This window comes from Struthio camelus, chromosome 10 (genome assembly GCF_040807025.1).
Source record: "Struthio camelus isolate bStrCam1 chromosome 10, bStrCam1.hap1, whole genome shotgun sequence".
Taxonomy (NCBI): Eukaryota; Metazoa; Chordata; class Aves; order Struthioniformes; family Struthionidae; genus Struthio; species Struthio camelus.
In genome coordinates this window covers 6,213,878-6,235,881 of record NC_090951.1, presented here as the reverse complement: position 1 = coordinate 6,235,881, position 22,004 = coordinate 6,213,878, and the positions used below count along the sequence as shown (strand labels likewise).

General features: G+C 41.0%; 2 protein-coding genes across 4 annotated transcripts in view; both read left to right on the top strand.

Annotated features, from left to right (window-relative positions):
- BCO1 (beta-carotene oxygenase 1) overlaps positions 1 to 9,245 on the top strand; it is a 70,518-nt gene extending 61,273 nt beyond the window's left edge. The window contains exons 10-16 of the mRNA XM_009682929.2: positions 165 to 312; positions 1,356 to 1,576; positions 2,357 to 2,614; positions 3,922 to 4,024; positions 5,097 to 5,191; positions 7,433 to 7,544; positions 8,244 to 9,245. Coding sequence (XP_009681224.1) covers positions 165 to 312; positions 1,356 to 1,576; positions 2,357 to 2,614; positions 3,922 to 4,024; positions 5,097 to 5,191; positions 7,433 to 7,544; positions 8,244 to 8,416 — 1,110 coding nt within the window. The 3' untranslated portion in view covers positions 8,417 to 9,245. The remainder of the gene's footprint in view (positions 1 to 164; positions 313 to 1,355; positions 1,577 to 2,356; positions 2,615 to 3,921; positions 4,025 to 5,096; positions 5,192 to 7,432; positions 7,545 to 8,243) is intronic.
- A 3,896-nt stretch (positions 9,246 to 13,141) lies between these two features.
- Positions 13,142 to 22,004, top strand: part of GAN (gigaxonin) — a 59,495-nt gene continuing 50,632 nt past the window's right edge. For 2 of the 3 annotated variants that reach the window (XR_011143296.1, XR_011143297.1), the window contains exon 1: positions 13,151 to 13,404. Coding sequence is in view for 1 of the 3 variants with exons in the window: in XM_068956047.1 (XP_068812148.1) it covers positions 13,238 to 13,404 (167 nt within the window). In the remaining 2 variants the exon portion in view is untranslated. Of the gene's footprint in view, positions 13,405 to 22,004 lie in introns of all 3 variants that reach the window. The other variant, XM_068956047.1, reaches the window with a different exon arrangement.

The window sequence follows — 22,004 nt, the reverse complement described above, 5'->3', positions numbered from 1 at the left end:
GCTTAAGTCATTTGACCTAAATATTTATACTTCAAGCCTTTTTGAATGTGGGGCACCAACAGGCTAGCCAGCGCTAAAAAGCTAGTGGACTGCATGGTTTTAGCTGTGGTGTTCAATACTCTCACTTAGCTATCTCTAATATCTCCTGGTGTGTTATTTGCCAGGTTGACTATAGCAAATATGTAGCTGTAAATGTGGCAACTTCTCACCCGCACTATGACAGTGCTGGAAATGTTCTCAACATGGGTACTTCCATAGCTGAAAAAGGGAAGACAAAATACGTTCTATTTAAGATTCCTCCATCTGTGCCAGGTAAGGTATGACTTCTATCAGTATTTCTTAGAAACTCGTTAGCAATTTATTTTCTTGTGAGGTTAAGGGGCTGTGATACAACTCTTCAAAAAACTGACTATGTTTATTTTCTTAATGTTAACTTAGTGTGAACTTAATGAACTTCCCTGCTTAGCTTGTGTGGGCATTTGCTATTAGAAAGTTTCACATTAAATACTACATAAGCTGCGTATTTCATTAGGAAGAACGCTGCTTTTAGAAGAATTTGTCACTATTTGTAGCTTTCCATTCCCTGTATTATGATGTGTAGGTGGTGGATGAACAGAAACACTTTTTAATCTATCGGGCAGTGTCTTATAATTTGAGGTTGTAAATTTTAATTTTTGTTTATAAATGAAAATGCTTTTAAAATGCTGATACTGCAATTACAGGGAAGCGTAATACCTAATACTACCTGATTGAGAGTTCATTCCTCACTAACCTCGCCTACGCTAGGCCTTCTGAAATACTGCCATTTTTTCACACAGCAAATCACTTGTTCTTTTCCCTACAACACAATCTTTTTACTCTCGCTGTTTAACATCAGCTGCTAATGTGATGTCTGTCCTCTTGCCTGAATGACCAAGAGGCATTCCATAGTTGCAAGATAAGTTCATCATTAAGCCTCTCTATTTGGGGCTGAAACAAAGTCAATAGAGATCAAACAGGGACGTCTCTTTTCAGTAAGTTCACAACCGTGGGGGCATTTGAGCCTCCTTGTAAAGCTGCCAACTGAATTGAACAACTTGGTCCTCTGTGCTGGAACTTCTGCAGACAGTAGCCAATGGAATAAAAAAAAATGCATGGCGTCTCTATCTAAATGTGTATGGCATTGTGATCTTACCAGCTGGCTTCATTCAGACACAAACTTCCCTGCTAATTCTGCAGGAGGGAAACAGCCATGTTCTTAATGGGAAGATGTAAAGACAACTGAGAGGAATGCGCTCCGTACGTGGGAGTAACCCAAACACAACCATTTGCTTAGAATTTATGATTAATACTTTGTTTTTATTATTTATGTTCAGAAAAAGAAAAGAAGAAATCTTGCTTTAAACACCTGGAAGTAGTGTGCTCCATTCCTTCTCGCTCTCTTCTCCATCCAAGTTACTACCACAGCTTCGGAATCACGGAAAATTATATTATCTTCGTAGAGCAGCCATTCAGACTAGATATTCTCAAAATGGCAACTGCTTATATCCGAGGTGTGAACTGGGCTTCCTGCCTTGCCTATCATAAGGAAGATAAGGTACCTTTTCTAATGCTGAGCAATGGAGTCACCCAGGCCAATAACCTCTTTACGGGGTTCTGGCCTTCATCTGGTTCATTAATTTCAGTAATCCCTCTTTTTTCTTCAATCCCTGACTTTCACGCTGTACTTTTTTTTAGAAGTTGTATGTTTTTGAATACTAGCCCACATATTTAGAAATTTCACAAATAAATGCCTGATTCTGAAGTGCTTGAGAAAGCACTTTTTTTTTTTTTTTTAGATACTATTTAGGACAGAAAATAGTGTGGATGAGATCTGCTCTAGATCCATGGTAACAGATAGAAGAGCCAAGTTGGTGAAAATCCCTGGATCCTACAAAAGGAGTCTTTCATTGTGGGAACTAAGGAAGAAAACTGCTTTCTGAGGACCTTATTTCCACATGCTGTGGCCATCAATAGATGGGGCATGTCACGGTGGAGGGTGCCAGCAGAGAGCACAGCAAAGACTTTGGCCTGAGGCAGAATGATGCAACTTAAAAACAGGCTGGGCATTTTCCAGGTTTTACTGGAAAACTCCTTAGACTAGCCTAAACACAAGAAGGTGCAGAAGTGCGTTAAACTCATTTTACTCCTGCAGTTTTTGGTCTTTAAGTTAGTATCTCTTGTCTCCTAGCAGCAAATCCTGAATTCTTAACAAGCTTCAGTAGAAACAAACAATGCACTAGATCATAGATGACTTCTAGTAGAATAATAGTTCTATTAAATAACTATTTGCTGATCGTGAATGGTTTTAAACGATAGTTTGTTTGCTATCTTTCAGACTTGGTTTCACTTTGTAGACAAAAAGACCAAAAAAGATGTATCCACTAAGTTTTATACTGATGCCATGGTGCTTTATCACCATGTTAATGCCTATGAAGAAGATGGCCACATTGTTTTTGATATTATTGCCTATACAGACAATAGCCTGTATGATATGTTCTATTTAAAAAACTTGAATGAAGACTTTGAAGCAAACACCAGGCTTACCTCCGTGCCAACCTGCAAGCGATTTGTTGTTCCTCTGCAGTGTGACAAGGTAGAAAGAAAATGGCTTTTTTATCTGCTCTTTGATCAGTAATTTAAAATACATTAATGTGAGTAATGGCTGAATTATTAGTTGCCAGTCCTTGTATGCAGATTTCTGATTCTTTGAAAATAACATGTTCACAAAGTATGTAGGAGTTTGGTTTGCTCTGTGGGAGAAATGGCAATGAGCAGTTGGATATAGAGTTACATGGATCTAGGTTTTGGTATCTTCCACTATGGAGAAAGGGCTATTTAGCATACCTAATTTTCTTATAAGTGGGATTATTTGCAAAATGCTATCAAATATGAGCAGATATATCAGCTTGGATGTTGATTGGCAGGGCATGCATGAGGTTTTGAATTATTGATCTCTTCCACTTTACAGGAAATCTATAAAAAATGTACTAACACTCCCAACTGTTGCAATAGTTTTATTAAAAATAGAAGAGTTCATTTAAGTGTGAGATTTACCAGCAAGAGTAAAGATCTTATCTTTCAATTTAATTTAAAACATCGCTTTACATCATTGTGTGCAGGGAAAATTTTATACTGCCCAGCAACTTGGGCAAGTTTCTGCCTGATGCATTTGGAATGGGTAATACTTTTTCTTGCTATGTCGTAGAATCTTGTTTTTGTTCGGGTCTCAAAAACAGTCATGTAGCAATGACAGACAATGTGTTGGATCACACCACCTGTCCAGCCTACACTGCGATCTTAAGAATTTAGCAACAGTGTATTGAGAAGGTACTATCAAGCCATGAATATAGCTTTTCTTTAAAATAAATATTGGTATTTACGCATTTTATAACGTGAAATAGCATCACTTTTTATTACATACGATGTCTACCTCATGTTGTTCCTACTTACAATATTACTAGAGTGAACGAGTGGCAAATTAAAACCAGGAATGTGTAACGTTAATTTTGCACTTGATCTAAAGCGGGTGCAAAAACCTAACTTCCGATGACTTTTAGTCATCTGACTCCTTTAAACCCATCTTCATAAATTAAATTCGCAAACTGTGTAATCCTTTTTTTGTGTTTTTTAGCCATGTCCACGTAAACCTTTCTGAAGGCTTACGCTAATTCAAAATGGTTAAGCTATGCTCTGTTAAAATCATCTGATTATAACAAGATTTCTAATGAAATGGCCAGAGTCTAATGTTACAGGATAAATGCCATTAAGAAGCAACTTCTTGAAGCTGGATTATTTGTTTAATCCCAGAAATGTATATATTAATATGAAACCTCATGAAAAATCTCAATGAGAATCATATTCTTAGCAACACACTAGGTTTTCAGCATATGTCTTTTTCAGGATGCAGAAATAGGTTCTAATTTAGTCACACTTCCATCTACTGCAACTGCTGTAAAAGAAAAAGATGGAAGCATCTATTGCCAACCTGAAATATTATGTGAAGGTAAGACATTAATTAAACAAATCTCAAATATATCCTCTTACACATAGGTGCATTCTAATACTGTCTAATAGCTGTTTGCATACGTGAGATCTTTTTAAAACTAAAAGAAACAAAACTTTAAAATAATATATTTTGTGTAGATATTGATGATGTCCTTCTCCTCTTCCTTACTTCCCTCCATTGTGTCTATCCAGTAATATAAGACCCTGGATCTATGCAGTGGTTCAGGAATGATTCACAGGCAGAATCCAGAAATTGTGGTTGAGAATTGGGGCATAAATGATTTCTTGATAATGACATTGATAACAGTAATCCAGCTCTTAAAACATTTATGTTGAAAAAGTTTAAAATATCATTGTGTCAAAGACAGAGATCTTAACCGTGTAAATTGTTGCGATCTCTCTGTTCTTACTGATGATATGCAAAGCCAAAAGGAGGATAAATTGCAAAGGATCTCACAAATCAGGCAAATACTGATTACCAAAAAACATCTCAGAACTTTGAACGTCCTACTAGTCTTGAATGAATGAAGTCTAAGGAATGGGTCTCTCAGCTATTTGTCAAGGGTGAAATCGTTTAAATTTATGAAGCTAAAGTATAGGGTCCCAAGTTCGATCTTATAACTATTAATATATCTTGAAAATCTGCCTATTATAAAAAGGAACTTCAGTTAAATCTACCTGTTATAAACAGTAACTTCAGTTATGTGCTGTACTTTGTAAAGATTGCCTTTGAAAGTGGATTTTAAGCTTTTTTTTGAAGTAGTCATCTCATGTATGTATGAAAACAGTAATCTCATCTATTTATGAAAAAATGAAATGTAGTACTCAATTTCTAGTATAATGAATCCCTAAGAATGAAATACCGTCATTTTTTGAAGTCACAACTCAAGCTTAATTGTGCTGTGTTAATATCCAGCTTTTTAGAAATGCATACAAAATCTGTGAAACACATATTTTAAGTGCTGTCTAAGTATTTCTTAGGACAACATTTCCTGGAGATCACCATATGTAAATATACAGTTGCTCTTTTTTTTCTTGTGTTTCTAAGTCTTGAGTTTTACTTTACCCAGGGATAGAGCTGCCTCGCATCAACTATGACTATAATGGCAAGAAATACAAGTACGTCTTTGCAACAAAAGTCCAGTGGAGTCCTGTTCCTACAAAGGTATAATTAGCGTTTATAAATCCAGGAACTGTAATTATTCAACACAGATCATATTCAAGCAGTTACAATAGACCATGCTTTATCAATCTGGCCCAAAATATATCCTAATCTGCAGTATAGATGCAAATTAAAATCGTGTCGTTCTGAGGCCAGAACTGAAACTGCTAAATCTTGGCTCTGGTCTAAATACAACTGAACCAGAAGCAACCCCCTTTTTTTCAACGTCAAGTTACAGCTTCTAAAGGACAACAGTGCAGTTACATACTGTGCTCGTAAACTTACCACTTGAAAGCAGGGGGATGAAAAGTTGGACATACATGTTAGCTTACCTCTGTGATTAAAAACAGCCTCACGGGGCCAAACTATCAGCCAGTATAAAACAATATATCTTCATTTTATTAGCTTAAAATCTAGAGCATTACAATCAGCTGTTAAAAACATGTAGTTCCATAAGCAGCAGAACAAATGACTGCTTCCTTATGGAAGTGTCTTGAAATTGGATTCTCTGGAGTTCAAGAGCGAATGAGTTGCTGTCAAAGCTTTTCCCATTGCTGGCTCATTCACACGAAGAGAAGAAGCATGAATTGTCTAAATGCTAATAAGGGTAAGCTCATGTTGCACCATTTCCCTCAAAAAGTACTAATAAACTCAGGCTTCTTTACCCATCCTCATATTTCCACAGACTGTTGGAACACAATGGTTTCTGAGACCTCCACTTCTCTGCTAAACAGGGCGGAACTTCTGTTAATGGCCAAAAGCCACGAAGGAGAGAGTAGGGAGAAAGGAACAGGAGTGCTAGACCAACGTACATCTATATTAAATAAGCTTTTTTTTTCCCCTTAGGAAACCTAACTAAAAAAGAATTATCTCATTCTTCAGTAAGCGTTATCTTTTGCTAGAGGACTAGTTGTGGATTAGAGGACAGCAAATGCATCATTTTTGTATGCATGATGCCAACTTTTCAGGAGACAGCCCAGAGTACAAATAGATTAAGATGAAAAGTATTTTTAATTGAAGGTAGGAGTGTTGTAGAGACAAACTCAATCTTTATAATTATTGTTCAGTCAGAAGTGACTATAAGACAGAGCAAATTGAGTTCACTGTTGGTTCTTGTATATAATTATCACAACTCATTACAAAATAAAGCTGGATTTCTTCATGATGCAAGAAAATTTATTGCAGCACATCTGACAGTAGCTCAGTCAAATCTGAAACTTTGTGACTTCCAGTACAGATAATCCCTGCTTGACTTAAATATAATCAACATTGGTATCAGAAGATTTATTTTTCACATCAGTTGGTCTTTTATGAACGCAAGTACAGCAACAACCACGTTTGATGGTAAAGGCTATCAGGGAAATGCCTGTCTTCTTGGTTAGAGGAGAGAATTCAGATTCTTCCATGGGTTGAAATTATTTTGAATACTTTCCTTTGTTATGAAAGTGTTCTCCTGATTGAAGTTTAAAAGGGAAAAGAATAGAACTGCACCTGGATGGGTAGAGAGAAGGCCGTAACAGAACTGAACTGAAAATGCCATGTCTCCCCAGTGGAAATTGGTTTGGTCAGGCAGTTGGCCCATTAACGAGATCAAAATCTGTACTCAGTTCCTTCTGTTAATGTCAGTATCTATGTGGAATTCTTGCCCCATTAGTTTAGTCTTTAAATATCAATATTAAGAACTTTTGTTCTGGTGTGCGCCCTCTACTTAGCAATACAAAGGCTTGATAAACACTGAGGTAACAACAAAAGGAAAATAATTCACAGGATTAGAAAATTGGAAGGTTTAAATCCTATCTCCTGCTTTACTACAGAACTGCAGTGATTTGGGGCAGGTCACTTAAACGTTCTGTGCCTCGTGCTCTTCCTCTGTATAGTGAGGGTATTGGTTACCTGTGATGCAGGGTTCCCTCACGATCTGTTATTATTTCTAAAATATTTAAAGTCTGTAAATGAAAGGTCCAATTATAGTATCATAAAATGGTATCAATGCCTCTTTTAAGACCTCTGTAGTAGAACAGTCTCTATAAAATAAAAACAAGATTTTGTGAATATGCAGCCACTAAATGTGATTCCCAAGTTTAGCATTTTCCAGAGGTTTCCTCCTTGTGATGTCACATGTCTTGTTGCTGCTTAACTCCTAACACTGATTCCCCCAAGCTAGCACTCTGTTCATCTTGTACCTTTGGAATAAAGCACTGACTGCTTCACTGACATTTTTCTTTTTTGGTCACAATAATTTAGATTATAAAATTTAATGTCCAGACAAAGGAAATGCTCCACTGGGGAGAAGACCATTGCTGGCCATCTGAGCCCATTTTTGTTCCCAGTCCTGATGCAAGAGAAGAGGATGACGGTAAAAAAAAAAAAGGCAGCATTCCAAAAGCTGGGGTTACATTTAATTTTTACATTACATCTTAAAAGTTTTGTTGTCATCAGTTATAACAAGAAAGTTGGTTCAGGACTGATGCTTCTGCAGTGAGCACGAACCATTTTGCTCCTGCAGACAAAAAACAAAGCAACTTTACCCCAAAAGCAACTTGAGTATCAACTCCCAAGCTAGCCATAAACAATAAAATCAGCACTGCTCAGGACTCTCCAGATAGTGACTTGGGGCTGGTATTTATGAATAGGTTAGAGCAGCTGGAGCTTTAGGAAGGCAGCGGTGTTACAGATCGGAACATGAAACGGGACTGCAGGTATCCCTGTCGTCTCTATCCAGTTCTCTTGCAGGGTGACTCCCTGCAATGGTAAATGACAAAGAGATGAAGGGATGTGCCCCAAGCTTCACTACTCAGTTGCCCAACAAGATTGCCAGGGACACAGTTCAGGGTTTGTTTGCTTCTCTCCTTCCTAATAAACTGCAGGCAGACCAGGAAAGGGCACAGAAAAGAAGCATTGATTAGCTCTTTAGCACGCTGTTAGACTTCATGTAGTAAGCACTTTGGGTTTGCATTCTAAAACTCTTAGGAAACAAGATTTTTTTCCAGTTCTGTTTCTCTTTCTGTTTGATGTAACTAATATGTCCTTCTAATTCTTCATTCATATGTCACAGGTGTTGTTTTGACCTGTGTTGTGATGTCTGATCCAAACAAAACACCCTTCCTACTTGCCTTGGATGCTAAAACATTCAAAGAATTGGGCCGAGCCACAGTAAATGTAGAAATGCATCTGGATCTGCATGGAATCTTTATACCAGCGAAAGATGTGACAACTGAGACTGAGTAAATGATATTTATCCCCTCACCTAGCACTGAGACAACTTTTTTACTGAATGTGGAATAATATCCCTTCCACCGTTTAGGACAACCTTATCTTCTGACAAGAAATGACTATATGTAATCTCTTAAATAACTATATATAATTCCTTATAAGAGATAGTAATAACTTTTATTACAAAAAATGATATGCACAATTGGTACATAACTATTCCAAAAGAAGAATCATCAGTATTAAACATGTGCTAATATTGTATACGATTTGTGGAGCAGGAAATAGGAGAGAAAGGTAAAAAGAAAATTTTATTTGAGTAGAATATAGCTTTTGGAGCAAATGGCGTACTGTATTTATAGAATGATATATGACGTGAGTCATGTTGTCTGCAGCTCATGTGATTTTTGTGGATTGTTTCAAGACTGCAGATCCTGGTGAAAGTCCTCCCCTGCCAGAAAACTTCAAAGTAAACTATTTGCTATGATACTAATAATTCATGGCAATGCATTTTCTTGGTGCTTGATTTCATGAACTGTGCTATAACCAAAGTTAAGTATTACACTGAGGTGCTACATCAATTTACAGCCTAAAAAAATCTGCTTTGCTAATAGTTTTATGGTATATTTTTTCCTTTTTATGATGACAAAAATGAATAACTTGAAACAGAATATATGGTTTTATGTAGCATTCAATTACACTTTAGCAGTATTCAATCCCAATGTTATAAGCAGTTTGTATTTAAATCAGTTTTGCTTGGGGATAATATCTGATATGACATTTCAAGTAATTAGATGATTGCATTGTCTAAAAGATAAATAAAAAGGTAATATTTGTTAATACCGTTCATTGTCTTTTTGTCTCTTTGTTAATAACAATAGGCATATGAATGAGAACAGTGTATTTCTAGCATAACTGAGATACACACGTTCAACAAATTGTTTAGGTAGAAGAGTGAAAGACTGAATTTAGACCTAATCTGAACCACTCAGTAGCTAAAACTGCAGTGTGTTGTTGTTGTTATTGTCTAGGCATTTACATTATTATCTGCTCAGGAGCATCCAAGTTCTGATGCAGGCTGATCATTGCCTTTAACAGATGCTTCCTAACAGAAATACACAATTCTCTCATTCACACTCACAGTTAAAAAGCATCTTTCAACCCAGAGTTCTAACACCTGGTACGCTATGTCTGTTTTTTTGGTATAGGAATGGCCCATGAGTGTATTTCTGGTTTTGGATTTGGGGCATGGATTTTTCTTTAAATGAGAGCCTTTGTTCTTTAAGTTGCATTTTCCTATTTTAGATCCTTTTACTGTTGAAGAAAATTAGCGGTACATCTATCCCTGTTCAGTGTTCGCTTGGTCTGTATGTATCATCACATGATCTGGGTAACTTCAGCTCTTCAATATACCCATCATCACAGCATCTCTGCTACTCGCTCTTTTTTACAGGTAGGAAACAGAATGAAATCATTGTAATTTTCTGTCTACCTGTCAGATGAGAATCTGGCCTTTGGTGACTTGTTCATGATTGCATAAGATGTTTACGGCAGAGCAAAAATTGAAGCAACATCTTCCACGGTTCTTGCTTGCACTGTAACAGCGGTACCTCCCTTCCTCTGCTTAAGTCTTTACAGTTTATAAGTATAAAGAATCTACAGCCTATTTTTAACGTAGAAAGTGTCACCATGGTCTGAATTTAGAGTTTAGGTATGCAGCTGTGGGTGTTCAAATATTTATATATTCCATAAAATGGAAATAAACACCTCAGCAAGATATGTCTGCAGAAATGGTCATCTTTGATGTTTTCAAGGTGTTATTACCACTACTATTTAAGAGAACTTTATCATCTAAAGGAGAAACTGAATTCCATTTGTATAAGTAACATGGAAGCAGGACTAAAATGGAAGAATGATTTCTGACATTGGGAAAGTACCACTTAAAAGAGATCAGCTGTAGGGCTGTTTTGTTTTGTTTTTTTAATTTGCAAAAGTTTATATTTAAAAAGTTACTATAAAGATTTCTGGAGTTATAAAGAGCTCATAAAACAAATGTCTGACCACTATTACAAACCTCTTTTTAAGAGTTTGTGTCCAGAATTTCATCTGTGGAATACATTGTTTTATGTTTTTGGATGATCATGATTTTGGATACAGGAGATACTTGGCTTCTGAGGAGGTAATTCACACTGGACAGAAATAACATAATATGGGAACATCCATCAAAAAATAAATCAGATTTGTTATCTAACATCTAAGAAAACAAATACGTTATGTTCATTTAGAAAGACATCAGAAGATAAATTACAAGAACTTGTTTGGGGTATGATTTTTTAAAGTTAACTTAAAGAACAAAGTGCACTGTATTTACTTGGTCAAAATTACACAGGATGTGATTAGTATGATGTTTGCAATCAACCTGAAAAGAGAAGCATAGTGATGTAAATCTAGATTTGCCAATCCAAGTATTCGATCCAGGTCCTACTGCACCAGAAACAACGTGGTTCAGACTGTAAGTATGTTTAATCGCAAATTTGTTCAAGAATGTTTTTAGCAGTTGCACTAGTAGCCTGGTGAAACATTTAAGGTGAAGACGGTAATACACAATATCATGTCCAGGCTGACAAAACCCGTGGGGAATGCCTGTAAGTTTTGCCAAGTGACTGCAAGACTTGTGGTTTTTTTCTGTTGTAGCAACATGACAGATGGTAGCGAGTCTGTCATTTGCTGTGCTTCCCTGACATCCTTCACTATGAATTAAATGTTGAGGGACAGAAGGGTCTGAGTCGTCTTTTGCACCAATGTATATGTTTATTTGTCATAAATTAGCACCGTGAGACCAGCGGAGTTATTTTAATGGCAAAAGAATCTAGACACAGTGACTGCAAATAGAAATAGTATGAATAAGTAGCTTCTATAAATGTAAAATAACAGGAAATTGTTGAGCAACAGAATCAGGCCATAAGTGTGCATACATATAATTACTTCAAAGATGTTACAAACAGCCCTCTAGTTGTGCCCTACCAGTGTTTTTTTTATCAACAGGTTTCATTAAATGGAACAAATAACAAAACATAATAATTAATTTGTCCTGTCACAGTGGATATTATCTGTCCCATTGCCCCACATACACAGCAGGAGCAGAATCAATTAACTTGACCTATTTACTAAATATATATACAAAGAGAAAAATAATAAAAATAATAAATAAAGAGAAATACAACTGTGCTTTCCTACATAATAATCCATGCAGGAGGCATAGAAACAAGCCAGTGTTTTTCTTTTTAAATAACCAGGCTGCTCAATGACAGCTTTCACAATACTTTAAACTACTACTCCCTTGAGTATGCAATTACCAAAGTATTAATTACATCAGGCAGAATACATCTTTTGCCAGCAGTGCAAGATGCAGAGCACTCTCTGCTGTCATGAGAGCTGTGGATGTGCCTTCTCTGCATCTCTCAGAAGGAGGACAGTCGCCGTCCTGGATAATTACACCCAAGCCAGAAGAAGTGGCCTTCTAATATTTTTACGTGGGTATGTTGCGTTACGCCAATCATGCGCAGCTGGTGTTTCACAGGAATTAGTCTGTTTTTATGCCTTCCATCATGCCAGTGTGCGAAACGCGTTCACCGTTTCTTGTAAAATACTTGTTCAAAGCCGCACAGCAAGCCTGGAGCACGCTACTGCTCTCGGTGCAACCCTCCCTCTCCGGTCAGCGAAGCACCTAAGCTCCCTTGCACCTGAGCGAGGGCGAACCCAAAACGCTGCCTTAAATGGGCTATTCGCATTCTTCTGGAGCAAACACTTGTGGCAGAGTTTGGATTTAGCGAGGTGTCCGTGTGCCGGACGCCCCAGGGAAATCTCCACCTGGAGAACAGCACAGCATGGTGTCTGCTTCTGCAACGACCCCGTTGCCTGCGTAAAGCCCTTCGTTTCTCTTTCCCGGGCTGACATTTTGAGATACCTTTATTCTAATTTTTCCAGTGACACTACCAGACTGGATTAGGATGAACTACAGAATACAATTTTAAGTTTTCCCCCTTTCAAATAGACATATTCTTAAGTGCCATGCCTGAAATCACTGATTTAAAGGAGGGCAAATAATAGAAGCACGCTACCTAACATGTTTTTCCCCCAGTGGAAAGACAGAGATCTCCTCCTGCAACAGGGTATTTCACAAGCTAAGGAACCCGACTCGGCCGCCTCAGGTGTCGCCTGGGCCCGTGCTGCGCTCCCGTGTTTGCCTCCTCTCGGCAGCGCCGGCTGAAACGACACTCAAGTAGGTGACAGCTTTTAAAACACTTTCAGTTGGTGCAAATTCGGAGTTTCACGCCTGAACTATTGGACGCTATTAAAAAGAAACAGGTGGAAGCAAGCCATCCCCTAACGTGCAATAAAAGTATGTTAAATACATGGCCTAAAACCTCGTGAGAAGTCCTTTTAAAGCAAATCCATTTGCCGGAAAGGGGCGCAGGGCCAGCGGGCGGGCCCAGCCCGCTCCCTGCACCGGCATCTCGCTCGGTTTAACCCTCCTCCGCTTCAGCGTTTTGCGTGCGCACCGTGGGGGGGGGGAGGGGGGGGAAACGGCTCTACCGGTCACACGTGAGCGCCAAAGGGCAACAAGGAAAACGTTGTTCGCCACGCAGCGCCCGACGCCGCGCACGCGCCCCAGGGCCGCGGGCACGCGCCCCCCCCCCCGCGCCCTCCCCCGGGGCGGCGCGGCCCCGCCCAGGCGCGCGGGGAGATGACGTCAGGGCGCGGCGGCGGGCCGGCGGCCATGGTGCGCGGCCGCTGAGAGCGGGCGGTGCGGGGCCGAGCGGCAGCGGCGGCGGCAGCATGTCGGGGCCGAGCGCCGTGTCGGACCCCCAGCACCCGGCGCGGCTGCTGCGGGCCCTCAGCTCCTTCCGCGAGGAGAGCCGCTTCTGCGACGCGCACCTGGTGCTGGAGGGGGAGGAGATCCCGGTGCAGAAGAACATCCTGGCGGCCGCCAGCCCCTACATCAGGTGCGGCGGGAGCGGGGCCGCGCGGGACGACGGACGGCCCGGCCCGGCGCCGTGACTCGGCCGGGAGCGGCGGGTGCTGGCGGTGGGGCCCCGCCTGCCCTTGGGCGCCGCCGAAACGCGGCCCCCCCCCCCCCCCGGGCCTTTCTCCCCCCCCCCCCGGCGGCGAGCGGGGCCCCCCTGTCGGCGCTGGGCTCCGCGTCCGCCGGAGGCGCCAAGTGAGGCCGGCGCTTTGGTGGGGGTTTTGTTGTTGTTTGGGTGGGTTTTTTTTTTTAATGAGTGGGTTTTTTTTTCCTTCTAACAACACCTAAGGCTCCAGGCGGTGGTGACGGATTCCGAAATACACCCCGTCTTAAGTGTGAAGAAACTGTACGGGTTTATTCCCCCCCCCCCCCAAAAAAAAAAAAATCTCCTCTTTTTTTTATGCCCTCACAAATACGTGCGAATCTACCTCAGAAACTGCCAGCGGCATCAAGCCAGGTCCGCGCAGGTCCGCGGGCGTCAGCGGCACGTGCGGCCCGAGCCGAGCCAGAGGAGGACCAGCAGCGTTCAGCACAGTCATGGTGCCCCGGGGGCCGGCGCGCCCTTTGCCCTGGGCCGAACTTCCAGGGCAACCCGCTCCCCGGGCAGCGCTGTCGGCTCTCCTGTACGCTCAGCGGTGAAGGCGCCAATGGCGTAAAATAGAAAAAGCATACCCCGGTGGGAAGATTTTCATAGTACGGATCTGAGAGAGTGAATGAAACGTACAGGGGTTGAGTTCCATAGTTTTATTGTTTCTCTTTTTTGATAGGTCTTAGCAATTGCAGGTAATGGAGACTTTAATTTTGCCTTAGCATGTGAAGGACTGCACCCCTCGGTTTTACTTACACCTAGGGTTATCGTAAGACTGTAGCAGACGTCGGCCGTGTAATTCTGCGTGCTTTTAGGCTGTGTGATATTTTTGAGTGATGATTGTAGCAGAGCTTCGACATTCTTAAGTACAAAAATAAACTAGGAATGAATAGAACGTAAAGTTGGTGATTAAGCTTTAAATAGATGTCAGTAATGGACAGGCTTAAAGGAAAGGTTTTCTGATATTTCAAATCTAAGCGCCTGATTTTTCCATAGTACACGGACTAGCGTTATGCATCAGCTAGCAGGGCTGAGGGGTAAAATGAAATAAAATTCACGGAAATAAGAAGAGCAGCAAGGACCTGCAAAATGACACTAAAAAGCTGAAGTACTAGTAGTCATTTTTTCAATTCCTGTCTTGAGAAGCAGTTATGGAAGACTATATTGAAAGGCTAATCAGAGACATGAGGTTGAAATAAATATGAGCAGTTGATCCAGTACTCTTCAAAAATGCCAGAATGTTTTTTAGCTTGTTTTTTGTCATTACGAATCTTTTAGATGGCCCTGCATCATATCTGAAGTTAGTGTCCTAACAAAGACTCCTTGGCTGAGAAAAAAGGTTTGGTTTAGGTGGAAAGAGGCCATGTCTTGGAAAAACTGCTACTTTACTGTAATTATTGTATGGGTTTATATGAACTGTGTAATCTTTTGCTACGAAAAAGGCTACTTAATTAAAAGATATCATAAATTATTCTACAGAAAAGTTCCTTTTCACAGAATCTCCTCTTTAAGTATTGCATTCTGTCATTCACCTCTGAAAAATTTACTAGGAAACCTGAGCTAATAAAGCACACGCGAAGAGTCAGAGTGCCAAACATGACTGTTTTGTTGTTGTCAGTGTAGTTATTAGAGTTGTGGTGTTTTAAACTTAAAATCTTTCAAGTTCAGATGCCATCAAGGAACTCATTAACTATGTGTGAAGTAGGTTACACGTATTGATATATAAATGGGATTTTTTTTTAAGCTTACTCATCTTTTCTCCTTGGGCTTGCAACATGTAGTGAGCCATAAATAACACATACCAGATTTTTTTTTTATGGCATATAAACTCATCTGTCTTACCTATCTTTGCAGAGCCTAGTTTTTACCTGTGCTGCTTGTCTCTCCTCTTTCCACCACTCCAGGATCTCTTTCTTATTCCAGCTGCTCTTTCCATTGAGTAGAATTGGTTGGGTTGGTTGCTGGTATTGGAGAATTAAGTTTCTAAGCCAAAATTAGCATTCCAGTGACTCTTTTTAGAGCCAAAAATCACCGTTAGCCTGTCCCTAGTTTCTGCAAATATTTAGTCCCATTTCTTTTGAGTCTTTTTTTTAATAGAATGAGTGTGTGGTTTTTTTTTTTATTTTTTTAAATCTAAAAAGTTATTAGAGGAGACTCATGAATCTTATGTTGCAGACTAGATGATTCCAAAGCATGCTTTGGTACTTTGGTACCTTGGTACCAAAGCTGTTTAAGTCTCCAAGGTCTGTTTAAGTCTCCAAGTATCAATTGATTTCCGTTGCTTTCATTTGAAAGTTCCAAAATAAAACTCAGAAAATCTAGTAACTAATTTCAGAAATATTATTGGGTGGAGAAATGGGTGGGTATGGGATATTTACCCTTAGCAGTGGAGCAGTGGCAGGACTAGTTGGCGCTCTGCTTTCTGTTTCTGGCTCTGGCTGTGGGCAAGTTGGTGGGCAAGTTGAGAAGCTGTGTAGGGTTTGCATGAACGCTTAGTTTAGGGTGTGAGCGGGAAAATAAGTAAGCATGGGATTTTCTGAGGGGGCGGCTTGGGTGTGAGCAGAGTCTGTACGCTGAGGGATTTGTGTGGCCACAGAGAGAGGAGCGTTACCTGTTTTTTAGTTTTGCATGGAAGTTGTTTGGCTGACTAGTTGTGACTAGGACACTCATAAATTACAGTGCTGTGGTTTCCCTGTAGTTATTTGGCAACTGGATTATCCACGCAGCTCGAAAATGGCTGCTTCTGAGGGAAGAGGAGGGAGGAGGAAGATGAAGCAGAAGCATGTGGAAGTTTTACCAGTGTTGCAGGTCCCATCTGTCTTTCTCTTCCTTAGGCTAGCTTCTGCAAGTACAGAAAAAGCCTGCTGGATTTATTCATAAATTTGCTGTCTATGGTACCAGTAAGACTTTAATTTTTGTGGTAGTTGGGTTCTTGAGGTCTTGCCTCAACTGCTTGATGCCAAGTGCCTTGCAGCTCCGAGGGCAGCGAGGTCTTGGGCGGTTGTGTGAACTCCCACAGAACTGCCTTGTAGGAGCAGGCTTATCTAATCCCTTTGTGTGCCCCTGGAGCAAATCCTGCCGCTTACAGACACCAGAAGGCTTCCTGCATATCTCCAACATCTTGTGGTCTGTTCCCGAGCCTGAGAAAAGGAGAATCCCAAATGAAGACATGGCTATAAGACAAAGTGTGGTTGGCTCAACAGGATGTTGCTGTGCATCCCAGACAAGTTAAATTCGAGCCAGGTCAGCCCATGGTTTTTCTGTGCTGTAACAAATCAGCCAGAAGTCTGTGCTTCCCCCTCCCTCCCCCCCCCAACACAGTTCTTGTCCTGGCAATATCCCCAGCGCAGACGCAGCTTGGACAGTAGAATTTTGTTTCTGTTGGCTTTAACTTATTTCATTTGTGAACCTAGTATGAATTATACTGGCGTAAGAGTGCTTTTGGCAGGATAAACTATGTTTACACTGGGAAGTTTGGCATAAGTAGTAGCATATATCCACAAACCTTTTATAGGATAGACTTGGTCTAAGTATTCCTGGTATCCTTGACAGTAGGTGCAAATGTTCTCTGTCCAACAGATCTGTCGCTGTCTAGCATGAGTCGTTTGTGGCCACCTGAAGCTTGCAACTCTCAGTGATTTGCTAGCGTGCTGTTTGCTAGCCTGTATGGAGGGGGGATTAAGAGTTTTTTCTTGTTATGCATGTGTGTGAAAATAAAACATGGTGAAATAAACAGATTGCAGATGGATCTATGTATATGCAATACTGTTCTGCAAGGCTCTTCTGACTTAGTAAAGGATCTGCTGCTGTATTTTCATTTCCCTTTTTTGGGGCAGGGGGAAAGAGGGCTCTATTGTGCTTGCCTAGAAAATGCAAAATTAGGTTCACATTGTTTTCCATTTACTTTAAAAAAAAAAAAAAAAACCACTATTTTCTAAATTGATTTTGGTGGGAAATAATGTGACTGCATTTACATGCTCGTATTTGTGCAGTTCAGCCTTCTGACACCTTGCAGACCAGCTCACCTCGTAAGACCCTTACGCGACTATGCCCTCTCTGCTGTTGCTGCAGCAGATGTCAGTGGAGACCTGGTTGGAAAAGTTCTCCATCGCGGTATCCGTGTTCCTTTCCTCTAGGCACTGTTCACTTTTAGTGTTTTGAGTTGTCATAAAGCCTGTGAGAAGGCAGGTGACTAAAACTCCTTTGTTGTATAGATTTACCTGAGTGTTGCTAAGCCCTGGTGTGAAACGTGGGATGTGATGCGCGCTCTGCAGCGCCGTGGAGGAGTTGGGCTTGGCAGCTGGCAGCTCTTGTTCCACAGCGGTCCCTGTCTGAGTCACAACCTGAGGTCGAAGCCAGCGCTTGCCAGTTGCTTCTGCTGCTCGTTTCCCACTACCCGTTTGTTCAATTTACGTCAACGTTTATAAAAAGATCTTTTAAATGGCGTTCCAGAACTCTGTCTATTTGTGACTAATACTGAAATCACTAATAAACTGTTGTTACAAGTCGGGAGGTACTCTGGCTGTCGGGACCTTGTTTTCTCAAGTGATTTAGCTGAACTGTTCTGTGCTTGTTTCAGGTCAAAGGCACGAGTCTGCCCTTCCCTTCTGTCAGTCTGCTCTCTGCTTCCCTGCCTGCCCGCGCTACCAAAGGTTGCAGTAAGTGCTTCATCCTGGAAGATTTGAAGCCATACTGTATTCACAATTTCTTACGAGAAATTTTATTGGGAATTGTACAGGTTATTGTGACAGTTTGGACTCTTGTATGAACTTTGGACAAATCAGCAGGCTGGATTTTCCTTCCAGCTTTTGAAAGGGTTGTGTGGTTGTTTTTAAAGGGAACGTTTTTGACGTGAAACTGAAGCATCACCAGTGATGCTTTAGTGATATCTGGATTAGTCGCTCTTTGTAAAGTCGCTATAACTTTGAGAAGCAATAAATCCAAATAGTGGCCGAGTTCAGAAACTGTATACGTAGTGGCGTAACTCGGGAGAAGAGCTACAGAGTGTGTTAGGTCTGAGTAAGTAACTGAGGGGCAGCAACGACACGAGTTTGTTAAGAGCTTATGATAGGGGTTTAAAAAGCGCTGCACCAGGCTTGGATGTGGAATTGTTAATTATATTCCTGTTCTAACAAGCCCCTAAAAGATGGCCTGAAGGAGGGAAGCAAAAAGGCTCTTAGCCAGCTTGGAAGAGAGAGCAAATACAGCTGGGCTGCTTCTGGGTGTCAGGCTCGGGGAGAAGGGGAAATCGAGGTGTCTTGCTTGCCCAGGAGGACTCTGAGATGAAATGGGGCGGCCGTGTCTGAAGACATGCAGGTCATATACGCGCACGCTGTGAGAGCAGCAAGTTGGGGCGGAAGGAGGTGTGGCAGAGAGGAGATTCTTGGGATGTCTAGGTAATTGAAACTCTCTAGGTAGCCCTTATGCCTGTCTTAATTGCCTTGTTTGGCAGAATCTTTATTAAAAGGACATCTCTATGAGAGAGTATTTTGTGGCTGGAACAGGGCTGTTCGGGAGGTGCTAATGTGTCTGCAGAAAGGAATCTGGAGAGCTGAGCCGCCTGGGCATTTGTTTGGTTGAATCTGTTTTACTTGCATCCCTCCCAGCTAGCTGTAAACGAGGACTAGCAAATGTGAGAATTGTGTGTTTGATGGTCTTGTGGAGTGTGTCTCTTCTTGGCTCTCTGCTCTTTCAGACTTCTCATTTCATCCATGGTATAAATTTTTTGCCTCAGTCCCACTAGCGAAGCGTTGCCTGCCCGCTGCCGTGCTGGAGTATGGGTTCTTTGTCTCCCCTATTTTTCCTTATTTTTTCTCCCCTTTTTTCTAAGCCCGCTGCTTAATATAGCCAAGAAAAGGAACCAAAAAAATTCAGTGTTATGGACAGCTCTGAAATTATTGTTTGCCTATCAAGGAAATAAGATCCTAACACCGGGTGCTTAGTGATTGTTTCATGTCCTGAGGCACGTTGGTTTATATCACCTGAACAACCTTAAGCTGCCTAATACAACTGTTGTTGTTTATGGACACATTTAGTACTCTGAATTGTAGACTCTTGGCTCTTATTTCTTGTACTGGTGAAATCCATACTCCTGTTCCCTTTTTCCTTTTGTCTGTGCCATCGCTTTTCCTTGCAGTCTTGCAGACCTCACTTTTCCAGCCCCCAGCGTATTTAGAGTTCTGGTGCTTTCCTCAGCTGGGTTCATGCGGAAACACAAGCTTGTTACCTCTTCTGACTGTCCTACCGTATTACTCGGGCACTTTAATTTTATGCGTCCTACTTCTTACTTTTCAGTGACTGTGGAAATCCTAGTTAGACTCTGATGCTTTTTCCTTTTATGCGCTGTAAGGACAAGATGAGGTATACGGACCTGATACAACAAAGTTTTTTTCAATGAGTTCATCAGTGCCTTCCAGATATAATTTCAGTAAGTCACAGAAACGTTTAGGTTATTAGAGACACTGTACAGCATTATATTCTTTAATATTTTTAATCACAGATTTAACAATGTGGGCATGTTGCTGTACTCTTTCCTTTTAAGAAAGCATTTTATTAAATTTAAAAGCAGAGTTAATTTGAAAGAAAACATTCTCGAGTAAGATAATGTTCACTTCTTGGTTTAAAACTGTATTCCAGAAATGCCTTCCTTCTCCCTTCCAAGGAAGTCATGGTTCCTGCCTGCTACCTAATAGATGTAACACTGAGGTTAGTTGAAAGTTGCTTATAATTTTTAGCCGATGTGGAGTGAAAGTCTGAATCATCTATTTAGTGAGTGAACTTGTCACATTTCTGTGCTTCGTAGGATGCTCAAGTGTGATACTGATACAGTTTGTCAAGGAGATGCTTTGACTAGTAGTTCGTGTTAGCTAGTCTCTGCCTGTTGAGGAAAAGGGCTATTAGGTGTCGAAGAAACAAAACAAGACCTTTCCAAATTCAATGACCCAGAAGTGTCGCGTTTCAAAAAGTATTCCTTATATAAGGAGGTACATCCGCAAACCTGTCCCAGAAGTGTCACGCTTTTAAAAAAGTCTTTCTTATATAAGAAGGCACGTTGTAAATCTGTGCTTCGTGTGACAAGACAGCTGAGGCAGCTCTCATCAGCGGCAGGCATAGGCTCTGCTTTGTGCAGCAGGCAGGGTGTATGGCTTGAGCCATCGGTGCCCAGCAGCCTGCTCCTCCGTGTTCCTTGTGTTTGTGACTTGTTTGTAATCCCAGCTGCTACAAATCCTTTTTTTCCTCTATTTTTCCTCAAGTTGGCTAAAAAACCAAAGTAAAATTAGGTGGTACGAACTGTTGCTTAGAAGCTCCAAGAGTCCGTTCATGGAGACCGTGTTAGTCGAGCGTGTGTTCTGTCTACTTATGGCTAACTCGCATGTTTAGGCAAGACTTGCTGGTTGGGAGTAGATCTCTCATTTAGATTATAATCTAACTCTGGATGAGATCAGTGTAACTAAGAGTGGGTTCAGATTTTCAGCGTAAACAAGCTGTACATTGAGCAAAGCCCATGAGCCCCGGACACCTGCCCTGTGCTGCTGTGGAAGGAATTGCTTTGTTCTTTTGTTATATTTTGACTGACTTTTAATTTTTCTGTCCATTGAAGTTGCTCCTAGTTGTTGTCCCTCTTAAACAAAGCAAGGCAGCTTCTCCAGTTTTTATGCTGAGCTGTTAAGTGGACTCTTTTGCCTTGAGACCTGAAATTGCAGTTACAGATAATCTTAAAAAGAGAGGCATAGCCAAACTACTCTGAAGGCTGGCACCCTTCACAGGGTGTGGTGAAGACAGCGTTTTATGCGTGCTGCTAAAGGCCAGGGTGCGACCTCAAAGAAAACCTACTGATTTGGTTGTAAACTGTCTTTTTGCAGGAGGGGAGAGGGTGGGGTAAACTGCTGCATCATGTTTTTGTGTCTGACCTGTTTAATGATGTGTTAACTTTTTTTTTTGCATGCACAAAGATCAGCCTTGGTGGGAGAAAAATGTTGCAGGTATAAAGGCAGACACCTAAGACTCATGAACCCACATAAGGAAGCCCAAATTAGGAGGAGACTAAGTTGATGGAGGTTGCACTGAAACCAGAGTTTTAACGTTTTCTCCTTATTGATGCAAAAACTCAAAGAACTGACTTGCCGTTTTTGGTGCGCCCTAGCATCTGATAGTGATCCCGTTCTGGCTTAGGCCTGAGTCACAGCTGTGAGCGTGTTTCAGTCTCAGAGCATGTCTTTGCTGGTAATTTTTGTTAGAGGTATTACTTTTTAAAATGCTCTCTTGAGAAGGCCAAAATAGTGGTGCAGATAAAGGATATATCAGCAAAGTGGCTATTGCTCTCTTTGACTTGGAAGGATTGTTTTGCTGCTTCAGTGCTAAGGTTTACTAATGTAGCAGTATTGGCAAGGCCTTTCCGGAGTATGCTGGCACTTAGGGTGAGTCTGTTTGGAGCAAAATCATGAATTTGGAAGGACGACTCCTTTCAAAAGGAAAAATATTTCCCTCTTGCC